This window comes from Ambystoma mexicanum, chromosome 5p, assembly GCF_040938575.1.
Source record: "Ambystoma mexicanum isolate Mex_15411 chromosome 5p, UKY_AmexF1_1, whole genome shotgun sequence".
In the NCBI taxonomy this organism is placed as follows: domain Eukaryota; kingdom Metazoa; phylum Chordata; class Amphibia; order Caudata; family Ambystomatidae; genus Ambystoma; species Ambystoma mexicanum.
The window spans coordinates 955,007,741-955,022,342 of NC_090930.1; the positions used below are offsets into that span (position 1 = coordinate 955,007,741).

The window sequence follows — 14,602 nt, forward strand, 5'->3', positions numbered from 1 at the left end:
GTAACTTGGTCGCTGCTCGCCCCCCACATCTACACGCCCCTGCTACGAGGAGCAGGATGGAGAATCCACCTTTTACACCTTTTACAATATTAAGGTGAGGAGAAGGCCCAAGGGGGAGGAAGGAGTTGAGGCCAAGGGAGGTGGGAAAACATAAAGACAATCTGCTATTGAATCCAGCTCTCCTATATTGCAGACCCATCTTTAACCAGAGGCCTTACCAAGGGACCGGTAGAGGGTTCGAGAGTGCAAATCATCCAATCAGGGCTGCAAGGCGTCCCTGTGAATACCAGGTGAGTGTAACAATGCCACATTATTCCCATTAGAATAACAAAAAATGCTAATAGAAATATTGGAAAATCTTATGTACTTTACTGAGAAATGTAAAATAGATGGTGTCTATAAGATTATATTTTTAGTTCTTTTTTTATCTATGAAAGGTGGTTCCTGAAGGAACCTTTTTTTGTTGTTTTTGGATTTTATTTTTTTTTGCAGGAGAGGTTAGAAAGTAAGGTGGGGAGGGAAATGACTGAAGTGGAACCAAGCACTAATTTGGAGGGGCAGGTGGACAGGGGAAGATGTTGCGCGTGTGTTACATCTAAGGTAGGGGGCAGTGCTTCTCATGCTCCTTGATTACAGCTTCAAAAGCACTTTGAAATGGCTCCCCCCTGCAGAGTGGTGTGTTGCAGTATATGCAGAGGACTGTTGTCTTCGAAAGATATGGATCAACAGCCTCTTTTATTGCTTTCAAGGTAGCTGGTGGGATTGTGTGTCCCACAGAAGTAGGCTGTGTTGTTACAGTATTGGTTGAAGAAGATTAGGTGGAGGAAGACAGCCTACCACTTTCTAAGAAAGGAACAACCTTTCTGAGAGCATTGCAGTGGTTGGATTGGGTGTAGCGGCGCATGGAGGTGGTCCCATAGGAGTATTGTCCAGGTAGTCCGTGACTCAGTGCAACGTTGCACTATGTGCATTTCACTTTGGTAGCTTTAGCCTTTGGTACATTCCCAACAGTGGTAAAGAACTGCCACACCCATGATTCTCTCTGTGTGCTAGAGGTAGGCACTTCCTCTACCTCATCTTCTTGGTCCTATTGATTGTCTTGGAAAGTACTGCGCTTTTTTTGTTGTGTAGGTCCTCTAGCTGTTGGTGGAGGTGGCTTTTGGGGCAGAGGGATGGCGATAGTTGATGCATTTTTAAGATAAATAGCAGTTTTGCTAATATTCTTCCAAGTATGTGCTCTTTACTAGATAGTTAATGGATAATGAGTAAGAATAGGTGTAGGAGCTGTGCAAGGGTACATTTTGAGATTGAAAGTTGCTAGAGCAGCAGAAAATGCAGACCCGAACTGTCCACGAAGCTTGGACCCGATCACGAAGTGCGGACGCATTGGCGGATACGTCATGTCGCACGCCTGCCAAGGTCATGTGAGACTGTCTGGAAAGTCTGCGATGACGTCAGACGTTCATAGACATTGACAGACGCAAAAACAATGGAACAAGTTGCAAAAAGTGTATAGAAGTTACAGTGTGTAGAGATGGCCATGAGACGCCATGGGGACACCAGCACCCAGCAATGCACCTCATATGAAAAGAATGGTGGGGTGCCTGCTGTGAAGGACAGGATGCAAGGCAGGTGTTGACCTCAGAGCATAAGCAAATCTGAGGGAGATGACCACGCCCTGCAGCTCCATCTTTATCAGCTGTTCAATAAGAGGGTGAGGTCTCACTCATGATTTAGATACAGGATACACTTACCATATACAGTAAGAGCCTTATCAGATCTCTGACATTTTGTTTGTTTTATTTATTATTTTGTTGTTGTTCTATAAAATTGCATGTTTACAATAAGCCGTTTCATAGCACATATATATGAGATAAGGGGAGGGGATGGGTTGAAGGAGCTGCAAATTCAACAATCATTCGCAAAGGCAGAGTCTTAACAATTCATATTTATGGTAATGTTTCAATATACACGTTAAGTTCAAGGTTGTGGAAAGTGGGAAAAAGTATAATAACCCAAATATTCGTATCTAAGATATACTATGGCTCAGTTCACTTCTCCCCTTCCTAGAGTTTTCTCAATTGGTAATATCTGGTGGAAATGTCGTGCTGTCACCTCTTGTTCTCCTCCAGACCCTTATAACTGAGATGCCACCATCTTAATTCTGTTTTTACCTGGTTTTGTTACATAAACGTTTGACTGTCATAGTGGATGGTTACGTTCCTTTCTACGTGTGCACTAGGAAGGAGATCTTCGTTGACTAAGGTGTTATGGAACACATTTTTGGTGAGGCAATTATTTAGGGATTGGGCCTTATTACGAGTTTGGAAGTAGCCATGCCCTTAATAAGGGCATGGCTGCCTCCAAACTCAGGTCCGGGTTCCCTGAATGGGGAAATACCGGGCCATTCCGACCTTGAAGGGCCCGGTATTTCCCCATTTAGGGAACCTGGACCCGGACCATCCCCATTCCCATTTGAACCCCCATAGGGCTGAATGGGAATGGGGAGCATGCTAACAACGTGCCTGTTAATGACGGGCCCATTGTTAGCATGCTGGCCTGCTCACGGGACCCGCTAAGGACGTCTGGTAAAACCAGGCATCCAGAGCGGGTACCGCGAGCGGACCTCGTAATAGGGCGGTAAGGGGCTAACTGCTCCGGCACCTTTACCAGCACCGTTAAACCCTTACTGCCCACCTCATAATGAGGCCCATTGTCTCAATTTCCTATATTTTGTTCTGAATCACACGCTTTGGTTAGTACCTTTCAGGTTCTTGCTAAATATCAGAGAAAGGTTTTACCCCCATTTAGCTGTCTTCTTATTTTGGGCGGGGCGACGAGATTGGCATCTGGGGATCATAAGTTTCTAATTCCATGGTATGGTGTGAGCAGTGTTTGAAGGTATTTCGGTCCTCTGTCGTGCTACATCAGGCATGGTGTTTTGAGTTGTATTTTGTACTCAATGTGTAGCCATCTGTCGGCTCTTAGACATAGAGGGATCGGTCCTCTGATTTTTAGACCTTGAATCAGTACTGCTAAACAATTTTCGACTAGGCATAGTTGATGGGTTTGAGGCTTGTTCAGAGATGGTATTAAGTAATTTGGTGATGATCAAGGTCCAAGCTAGGTCAACTTTTCATTTCACGTCAGGGCAGATTTATTTTAGCATATGTAATTGGAAATATGCTTTGTTAACTACGTTTTTAACCTGGGGAGGGAAAACAGCCCTTTCTTAAATATTATGGCTCAGTTTTTGTTTTGTTTGGCACAACGCTGGCAAACCCTTAGTGCTCTCGGTCATTGTAACCTCAGTGGTTATGTTGTCCAAAAGTCCGAATTTATGTCTGCCTAACATTTAGGAATAGGTTACATACAGGTTCTAATTCACTGAAGCATTTTATAATGGCAAAACTCCACTGGAAAACTGTCTGTGAATAAGGGCCAAAGTCTCGTTTGGCACGTAGGCCATTGCCAATGTTGTTTAGGGTTAGCTTGTTGTTTACATGCTACTTTTTTAACATTGGCTTAAAGCTGCATTCAGACAATCCATTTTATAGCAATATTGCTTGCGCTTAAAACAAAAAAGCACAAAGTTTGTCAATTTTAGATCTGCAGAAACATTTCTGAATTGCTTCTAGAAGGGCGCATAACATAGTATTTGACTAATCTGACAATGTTTATAATTACTTTGATCCGCAAATCTATCGAATTATCTAATCTCTAGTGCCCACATAAACAGTGGCTAACGAGTTGAAGTTGATCAGTTATCCAAAGATGGTGGGTAAAAGTGCAGCCTTTAATACAGTGTTAATTATCTAAGGAGCACTTAGAAAAGCACATGTCATTAAACCACAAAATGCATGGTACAGTGATGCAAAAACGGCAAGAGGAAGACAGGTGGCATTTGCAAACTATTGAGTGATTCTTCATTCCATGGTATATTTTGAAACATGAAAAAGGGTACCATAATCTTATCTATGAATCTAAAAACAAAGCTGTGAGAGATCCCATCTCTATGAAGACGTGAACTGCACGTTCTCACCATTGGAGTTGCACATCCGTTTGCCCAGAGCAGTGATGTGTTAATATGCCTGTCAGCCCATAATGCAAGGCAGGTCTCTCTGGACTGGCTGGGCAAACTAGGGATACACGTCAATTCTGGCATCTTCATGTCACTATGGTACACCGCCTAGTGATTTAAGAAAATCTGCATTGTGTTATACTCAATGCACCATCTGGCCTGTCCCACGGCCGGCCGTGACATTTCTGGATACCAGGGAGCACCATTGACTGAAAGCAACTATCAGCGCCCGCTAAGTAGTGTCAAACTATAGTATGGTCATTTGAAAAATTCTGCCATGAGTTTCTTGAAAACTGAAATTTGTATATAAGCACTAGTGTGATATGAGTGCAGTACTTTTCTCAAGATGCCTGTTGGTAGGGACTCAGCATTCTGATTGGCTACTACGGTGAGCAGCCATTTTAGAAACATTTGCTGGAGATCACCAAGTAAATTAGAACACACATTATAAATGTCCATCGGTTACCACATTAATTCCCTGTGTGGGGCATGCTCACAATACTCACAAGCCACTAAAGGAAAATCTATGCCAGGCCTTACCAGTGTGGCTTCTTTTGTGTACCATTAGCACATTGGGACCGATGCAAATCATCCCACAGATATCACATTTTAGTTTCCCGCTAGGAAGTCGAATACCTCCAACTCCTGACAGAGCCTTGCTTCCTGGGCCGTCGTGTAAGCCATTCATTTTCTCCCCCGAGGCATCAAGCATTCGTAAATCCTCTGCACATTCTTCCCCATTCATGTCACAGGCATGCCCATTCTCGTCATCACTCTGCGCCTCAAGTTTAACATTACTGGCTGAAAGAGACAATACAGAAGGTCGCTCAGACTGTGGGTAAAAGAAGTACAAGAGCATTACAACAGGCGAGTCATTTGGCACAGTGGGTACATTTCTAGGTAAATAAACCTGAAGGCAGAATTAGAGACATCTGGCATCTGTTAAAATAGCTAAGCCTTTACCTATTTTCTTTAAAGGCAAACAATGATTTCATGAAACATATATGAAACAACACTGTACACATATGAAATTACTTAATCTCTATCAGAGATGCATATTAACCAAACATATCTTCTATGTATCTATCTGCTTATACGGTTGCATTGCACTTCAGCACTTTACATAGGAAACGAGAAATCAATATATTCTGCTATTTTTTGATCTCGTTCATGAAAGTTCACCATATTTGGCAAGCAACTGATCTTGCACATCAGCAAACTCATGACAAATTTGGTGATCTTGCTTGGAGGATTTCAGGTAGAAAATGAACGTTGAAAAATAGAGCTGTTCAGAGCACATCTAGCCGAAACCTGGATCTGGGGCACGCACAATTTTGAAAATCTGATGCGCCAAACTCGAGATATTCCCTTTTAACAATCAAATCATGTATCGATGTATTCGCCCATGCACTGTGAGAGCTAATATCAGTCTTTGGGCAATCGCGCATGCACAAATAAGCCCACATGTCAGTTATCAACACACTTGGATTTCACATATGCACCAACAAAACACCCATAATAGAAATCAGCACTATAGTTTGCAAAATGATTATAGACCCAACTTTTGAATGTTTTTTGCAAAGTTTGGTGAGATTTTGTCAAGAGGGGGCAACATTAGAGGGGGGTTCCAACATTTGTAGATGGTTTATAACATTAGTTCTGTTTGACAAATCTGCACAAAGGTTTGCAAACAGATTATAGACCAAACTTTGAATATTGGTGCAATGGATTTTGTCAAGTGGGGCTAAGTTATATCACTACTTTTCATACCTACATTTTAACACTTTTCAAAAAGTAAAAAACGGCTGGATTTGCAGAAACCTTGTGCGAGGAGCTGGGGTGTTGCTAGATCTGGAAAAGATCCAGGGTTACGCTAATGTTGGGACTGTTGGGACTCAGGGATAGCTTGCCTTTTAGTTGTAGCCCTTGAGCTCCTATCTGGGGCTACAGCCAGCCTCCCCCACCCCCTCCCCCACCCAGCAACACCTAAGGTGAGGAGCATTGACCCAAAAACATGCTTTTGCAAATGTGCCCATCTTTTATTTTTTGAAAAGTGTCATAATATAGGTACAACACATTGTGATATAACTTTGGTGACTCAGGCATAGCCTGAGCTCATGAAAGTAGCCAGATTGTCCGGGGCACACCCCGTATAATCTGGCCACTGACATGGCCACCTGGGAACGGCAATGGGGTTAAAGTGGGCATGGCCACCGGGTAACATTTTTCAAATCGGGATAGGCTTGAATGAGGAAAAGAAATTCTGCTTGCGGCTACAGATCGAAGTGATGGACGGGTTTGCAGCACATTTAAATGAGGTGCATCAGCAAGGATCTGAAAGCATGCTTTTGCAAATCTGTACTGTGTTTTACTTGTTCCAAAGTATCAAAATATATATGCAAAAAATAATGATATAACTTTGATGCCTGGGCAGTGCGCTTGGCCCTCTGCAAGGACACATATCTACTCTGTTTTGCTTATTGGGGCCTGCAGCATGGCTGAAGCCCACGACCCATTGTGGAGACTGGCCATGAATACAAGCCATGATCACTGGCCATTGTTCACATTATGGGGGTATAGTGGACACTGAACCAGGATGCAGGCTAGGTGCAGTGTATAACGGGGGTGGTTTGGTGGAACTGGGGTCATGGTCGAGAATCATGCCCAAGGCAATTCAACCATGACTTGCATCCCCAGCATGCGCTGCTGAAAATATGTTTGTTAAAGGAGGTTTATGGTTCTTTTATAGATGTTAAAGGAGGAATTATTAATAATTTATATACAGTGCTGTAATATCATGAACCATTTTTGTTTACAAAAAGCATTGAAATTCAGTGAAAAAACGTTAAAGGGACGTTATGGTTTAGGTCCACTAATAAAAACCTATGAAATTCGTTGAAAATATTTTGTTAAAGTGACATTATGGGTGCAAGGTAAAATCTGAAAACCAAGTTCTTCGCCAGTTATGGTAAGCTATGCAACCATAACTCACACCACAGCCATGCACTTCTAAGACTAACACCCTGGACACCAAAGATGACAGCACAAATGGAGGGCGTATTAATGCCTAATGCCTTTCATCCAACACCTCTCAATCAGAGTTAGCTGGCTTAACCTGGCATGTAGGCAACCACTGCGGAGAGCCCATTTGTTTAGCAGTGAACAGCCACTGTCACAGAAGAGAGTTGAATAAAGTGTAAATGATGGTGTTAGAAGTGCTCAGGTAGTGGGCAGACCTTTGACTCTGTATTTAATGTGCAAAGGGGACTTTCTCAGTGGCAAATTAGCTGCCTCCGGACTTGTGGTGGGTTGTTGTGTTAGGATAAAGTCAAGTCAGAAATCAGAAAAAACAAGGAACGATACTTTTGGAAACAATTTTCTCGTCGTCCAAGTGCAACTGTTGTGAATTATTTAGCAGTCTTACAATGTCTCAGATCCAATCCAGTCATTAAGCTATAATAGTATAATTACCTTTATTATTGTCATTATAAATGTAGCCTATCCCAGTGAGTGTTATTTACAGAATTGTAAAATGAATGTGATAGCAGGTGCCATTCTTGCACTCCCATGGCTATGCTCTAGCCCATTAAGGGCCCAATTCACAGAAGTGTTTTACAATGGCAAAACCCCATTGAAAAGCGCTTTGTGAATTAGGCCCTAAATGTCAAGCTGAATGAGCGGAAATGGCACTGAAAGCCTGTGCGTAGTTGCAAGCCTGTGCATTGCCGCATGCTGCAGGGATTAGGGATGTCTCCTCTTACTCTTTCTCTTAAGCTCCACAACAGATGATCTGCAGATTAGATGCAACCCCCTCTAGGATGCAACATCAGTGCGTGCGCGCCGGTCTCTGATGCTAGTGCCCACCTGCTGAGATATGATAGGTTATTTATAACGCAATTTCAATGATGGTTGCCCTTGCGCCCATTTATTTGATTTAAATTGGCAGAGTTTTTTAAAAAACTAGCAGTATATATTTATTCCACACAGTTCTGGTTTTTGAAAAGTTTTAATGCCCTTTAGTGTTGACACGTGTTTCGACTTGTAACGTCTTTTTCAAATCAGGGCTTTGTAAAGTGACATTAAATGATCATTAACAATTGTGATTCCCAAAAATAAATAAATATAAACACATGGAACATGGTTAAGTGTAATTGTTCCCATCATTACCACATTATTTTGTGAAAAGTAAAAAACAAAAAAGTTCAAACACACATTAATGAAAAACAAGAAAATATATATGAATCGTTTTTAGTGCATTAATAAAATAAAATAATGGCCATGTTTAGGGAGGGGGGAGGGGTAGGAGGTTTGTGGGAAGTCAGAAAACGGAAAAGAACACAAGAAAAAGAAGAAAAAAGGAGACAATGAATAAACTCTCATTGAAAAAACCGAGATGTAGAATTTTAAAATAGCCATGTTTGTCTCCTTCACTCAAATTATCACATTAAGCCAAAAAAAAATCATCCTTGGCCAATAATTTTGATTGCATGAAATATCCTCACAGTCTTTTCCATTCGATCCTGGGATAATCCCTGTTATGCACAAGAGAATAGGTATATATGTATAATGCGCCCACATATTCTGAGTCATAACCATTAACTCCGTATCAGTTAAATATAGGTCTATGGAAGGAGACAAACATGGCTATTTTAAAATTCTACATTACGGTTTTTTCAATGAGAGTTTATTCATTGTCTCCTTTTTTCTTCTTTTTCTTGTGTTCTTTTCCGTTTTCTGACTTCCCACAAACCTCCTACCCCTTCCCCCTCCCTAAACATGGCCATTATTTTATTTTATTAATGCACTAAAAACGATTCATATATATTTTCTTGTTTTTCATTAATGTGTGTTTGAACTTTTTTGTTTTTTACTTTTCACAAAATAATGTAGTAATGATGGGAACAATTACACTTAACCATGTTCCATGTGTTTATATTTATTTATTTTTGGGAGTCACAACTGTTAATGATCATTTAATGTCACTATACAAAGACCTGATTTGAAAAAGACGTTACAAGTCGAAACACGTGTCATCACTAAAGGGCATTAAAACTTTTCAAAAACCAGAACTGTGTGGAATAAATATATACTGCTAGTTTTTTTTTAAAAACTCTGCCAATTTAAATCAAATAAATGGGCGCAACGGTATTGCCCTTTCCTAATGGAGTAGAAGAATGAAGGACTCCATTGTTACCCAGAGGAATGCAACCTTTCATAACCAAGTTTTGGAATTAATACAGAGGGCACAGAGTTCTATCAAACAGGTACCTTCAATAGATTCCTCACAGTTATTTATAACGCACTTAATACCCAGAGGTTTCTAAGTGCGGACCCAGGGATTGAACCTATGTTGCTTCATGTCATCTTGTTTCCAAGGCAAGCACGTTGCCCCTGAGCTATCCTCCCAGTACATTTCTTGTGTTAAATGCATATGTACATGTACACACACACACACTCCCTCTTACTCATAGGAATATGAAAATATATAAAGAAACAGGACAAAACCTGAATCAGAAGTGGGTAAGGATGGGCACAGGGTGAAAAGACATGAGAAGTGGCAGGAGTTTGCGAGCGTGCAGTAAAAGCATGGTCCTGCAAGAGTCTGAATGGGGAAGGAAAGTGAAAAAAACTAAAGGGAACGGAAGGAGCATGGTTTGGAGATGATCGCGGATGCATGACCCAGGGAGATTGTGGGGGAAGGAAGTTTGACTATCAGATTATCACTAAAAAGGGGAGTCTCAGCAAAAATAACTGGATGGCGAAAAGCAGTTTACAAGGGTGGTTAAAATGGACGACATTAGATTCAACTTGGAGATGTCATTAGCTTGAAATAGAATACTGTATTGTGGGCAGGAGGGAGGCAAACAACTGAAACAAAGGGTCACTGGTCAGTGAACCATAATTTGTATTGTGTTTCTTTTACGTTTTTGACTCCTAGACCTGAAACTCTAAAGATCCTGTAAGGGCGGTTTAAAAAGATGTGACCAAACAAGTCAGAAAGGTAAGAATGGTCATTGGAACTAGAAATGTCCACATGTATAGATGTTAACATATCAATGATTACATCCTTAGGTTGAAGATGGTTGGACACCTGCAACTGCAACTGTTTCTCCTGCATATGACTTCCCTGCAAGAGCACGCCTACAGCGACAGGGGTAGCAGCAGACATCATCTCACCCAGAACTGACACATATAATCAGAGGTTGGAGGTGTAGGGTTGAGCTTCTGACACAGGTGTACCTCGCAAAGTCATAGTACATCTGTCCTGATGAAGGCCTGCCTATAAAAAGCAGTAAATAAACTCAGAACATGCCATGAGCCTGAAACACACCTGTGTCGACGCTGTTTTTTAATGCACACTATTAGTGTAATGAAATGCCTATTGCCCAGCAGTTATATGGGGGAGAGCAGTGGTTTATAAACCTTATGCTCCATCCAGCACTACTACTAGCACAACTGTGATCCAGGCATAAATGTCGAATCAACATTCAAATAAATGATATACCTCCTTGGCCTCTTAAGGTAGCATGGCCCGAGGGCAGGCTATGATTTTTCGGGATGAGCATCCAAAAAACAATAGTACTGTGGAACCAAAATAAAATGAGTGTCCCCACAGGGCTCTACACAGAGCATACAGGTATATGTGCTGATGACCCTGGGTATACATGACAGGAGGGAGGAACAACAAGCAGAAATTCAATATGATTACTTTCAAAATGTCGATTTGATATAGGGAATGGTGTCCTAACTGTCTCTAGGCCCTGTGGGGGCATGGTGCAGAACTTCAACAAGCATTTTCAGGGAGTCCCTAGTCCTTAAACAACTCTACCTTAGGCTTTTGTAATAGCTTGACCACCGTGTCAAGCCAGTCTTCTTATACTTTTACAATGGCACTATTCATGGTTCAATGAGGAAAACGCAGACGATCTGTTGTTGATGGTTCGAAACGACGAGTCATTCTTGAAGGTATGGAATCAGAGCCAAGGGCATTCACTTCATGGCACAATTCTCCTGGCGGCTTGAGGCAGCAAAGTGTAGTTTAGAGTGCAGGTGATGGGGAAGTCAGTTTGAGTCCGCACTCTACAGTATTTCAATGTTAGATCAGTTGGATCCATGTGGCCTGAACTGGGAAATGCTGGCTTCTGCTGCCAGCATTGCCAAAGGCAGTACTTTTGGCAGTAAATGCACGGCCTCCAACTCTTGATAACTGAATGTTTGCAATAGCCAATAAATGAGCACTACAGGAACTGCAATTCTGTCCCAGAAAATAGGGGCAGCATTTATCTTGGAGATAATCAGCCCTCTAACGATAAAACGTCCGGTGAACCAGAGACAAGAATTTCAATTTAATCCTCTGGACCATAGGGAGCCAGTGAAGTGAGTGAAGCACAGGGCTGGTGAGGGCACCATAAGGAGAGTTAGTGGCCACCCGGGAAGCAAGGTTCTGCAGCAACTGCATGGGGTATATCAAGCCAGTAGGCTGGGCCAGAAACAGGGCGTTACAATTGTCAATTCGACTAGTAACCAAAGACGCAACAACCAGTGGTCGGAAAGGACAAGGAAGAAAAGGAGGTACTTTACAGAGCACTTTAAGTAGAAAAAGTGACCAGTTTTGCAAACAATGCTTACTTGAGGGGCCATCAAGAGTGATGAGGAGAGGAGACCCCTAGGTTCTTGACCACTGTCACTGGAATAGGAAGATCCACCAAAGCAGGTGGCCGGAAAAGAGGTGTCCAGAGATCTGGATTAGGAGGGATCCACCACCAGGCCCTCCGTCTTGTCCCCATTCAACTTGAGGCAGTTCCCATTCATCCACTCTCTCACAGCTGCCAAGCATTCGCACAGGCGCAATGACACCTCAGCTTGGTCTAGATCTAACCGAACCAGAATCTGGGTGTCGTCGGCATAGGAATAACATTGAAAGTCGTGGAAGCGGATGAGGTGAACCAGCGTTTGGCCGTAGATGTTGAAAAGCATTGGGGACAGGGCAGAGCCGTGAGGAACACCACAGGAAAGTGCTCAGCAAAGCAGCTGGAGAAAGACATGCTTGCCTGCCCCCTCATGCCATCACCAAGTGCCCCCCTCATCTGTGCCAGCTCCCTCCACACCCCAGACGGCCTCATCACCTCCCCTGCCCTCTCCCTTTTACCCTAGAACACACGCTGCTTCTGTGACCCAGTTTGCTTTCAGATGTCGGCTATTCGCGACTATCTCTGAGGATAGAGAAAGCTTTGTGTTGCAAACTCGGTACCTGGAACCCCTACAACTCCCAAATTTCCCTCAGTGCTTTCTAGCCATCCCCCACCTCTACCCTGATGGCATTTGTATGTTTTTTGACCTGCAAATAGCTTTTTACTGCATTTCATTTTCCCATAAACTCGGCTATAGCCACGACTATCTCTCGCACTGACAGAAAAACAAGATGGCAGTTGTTTCTTTTCTGAAAACCATGATCCTGCAATGCACAGTGGGAGATATAACTATAATTTTTGGGAAGAGGGCACCCCCTTCTCCAACAAATTTTAAAATAACTACGGCACGGAATAACCCCAAACCATGCATGGATCGCAAGTCAACGCTTTGTGCCCAAGTTGTTTCAGGCCTGGTCCAAATCCATCCAGCGGTTTAGTCTGTGCATTATGGCAAAAATTGACCTTTTTGTCTATAGGAAAATGAATGGGAAGAGGGCCACACCTTTGGAAAAAGAATATATTTTGAAGCTTAATATATTTTAAATTTTTTAACAAATCTTTATGAAACTATGCAGTCTGGGGGGGGCGCAGACTTTTAATCACTTTCGAAATTTTGAACAAATCTGTTGCTAGAAAAAAAGTTATTAACAGTAGAATTTTGAGGGGTTCCTATGTGTCTCCGACTTACCTTAACTATAGGGCGGTGATCGCCGCCCTATAATATATATATATTCAGTGAAAAAACCTAAGTTAAGGTGCAGATTTAACAAAACAAAACCCTAGAAATTTAGTGGGTGTGGGAGTCATGGCCAGCTTAACTCGGCACACTCCCGTTGATGTCCCCCACAATGCCATTTTGTATGTTATTGTGAATCCCTTCTCTTATAATATGTATGTGCTCATGGGCTTTGCAATGGGAACGCGCCAAGTTAAGCTGCTCATGACTTCCCACATACGCTGAATTTCAAGGGTTTTGTTGCGTTAAATCTGCGCAATTTATCTGCACCTTAAATAAGGCTTCTTCAGTGAAGGGTTTTGTTATAGCATTACTTCCCTCTTGGAAATCCTGGCCTTCCTTAACTTTGCAAAAGTATCAGCCAAATCCGTCATGCAAGTCAACAATGATTAGGAATTAAATGTTTGAGTTTCCTATGGAACTTGATACTCAACTTCAACTTAACTATAGTGAAGCTATAGTATTATGTATTTATTTTAGTAAGATATATTATTTTAGCTTTACTTTAGCACTGTTCCAAATTTTAAAAAGGGACAGTTACCATGCCACCATATTCCTGAGGTTAACATTTAACAATTGAAATCTGCTTTTTTCCTCTTATATGGATTCCCATTTGTATTAGAAAAAGGCCAATGAGAAATGTGAATATCTTTCTTTGTATACAAACTAGCAATACATCCTTTGAAGGACATCTTGGTGTGGCCATGTGTGCACCTTTCAATTTGTACACTTCTAGTTCATTTGTAGCAGGTTTGCCAACTGGAAACAGGCTTTCGCTTTGTAAATTGCAATCATCTGGAGCAATTCTGAAAGTCTAGCCCCCCATTGCATCTCAAATTAATTTAGTTCAGCTGACTGTAATTCCACACCATTCTTTCCTCGTCGTATAATATTGGGTTAATAAGCTGAGATGTGTCAATGGACATCTGTATAATCTGAAGCGGCTGCCTTAGGGTCAATTACGCATTTAAAAGGGAAGCCACATGAGAAACTCTTACTCAGCTTCTGCATGTGTACATTTCCTTGCTGTGCATACTTTTATGTTAGGCACTCTCTGGTGTAAAATTCTAGAAGAAAGTATGAACGGTGGGTCCTATATGTGGCTACTGGTGAGTTCAATTATACACCCAATAGCCAGCAGGCCCATCTGGGTACAAACCCACCAACACCAGTTTTATAACACAGACCACTGACCCAAAGTGAGGCTGTTTAGCAGATCTGACTTCCATGGCAGAATCCATGATTCTATGTGATATTCCCGCATTTTGCAGGCCACATACTCAAAATGCTGATTTTTGTCGGCTGATTTTGTGCACCCTTCAAATGTGGAAATATCACATCTCAGGGGGTGGGGGGCTTCACCCACTGTCCCCCTAGAAACTGGTCCCCCTGCCCGGCCCCACCATTTCCCACACTTGCATGAATTTGAAGAAATCGTGGATTTCTCCCCCAAAACCCTCTTTCCTTCCCACCTCCCTCCCTCGTCCGAACGCATTCCCAGCAATGCCCCACCACAGACACACTTACACAGACACACAAACAGACTCACATTTACTTGTTCCCTGCCCCTTCAACTCCTTTCACCACCACAAA

At 42.2% G+C, this 14,602-nt stretch overlaps 1 protein-coding gene across 9 annotated transcripts in view; it reads right to left on the reverse strand.

The window, feature by feature from the left end:
• IKZF1 (IKAROS family zinc finger 1) overlaps nt 1-14,602 on the reverse strand; it is a 393,336-nt gene that overhangs the window by 62,329 nt on the left and 316,405 nt on the right. For 4 of the 9 annotated variants that reach the window (XM_069613416.1, XM_069613415.1, XM_069613418.1 and 1 more), the window contains one exon: nt 4,622-4,882. The exons of 4 other annotated variants lie outside the window; for them this stretch is intronic. In XM_069613416.1, the coding sequence (XP_069469517.1) occupies nt 4,622-4,882 (261 nt within the window). The remainder of the gene's footprint in view (nt 1-4,621; nt 4,883-14,602) is intronic. One more of the 9 variants, XM_069613419.1, reaches the window with a different exon arrangement.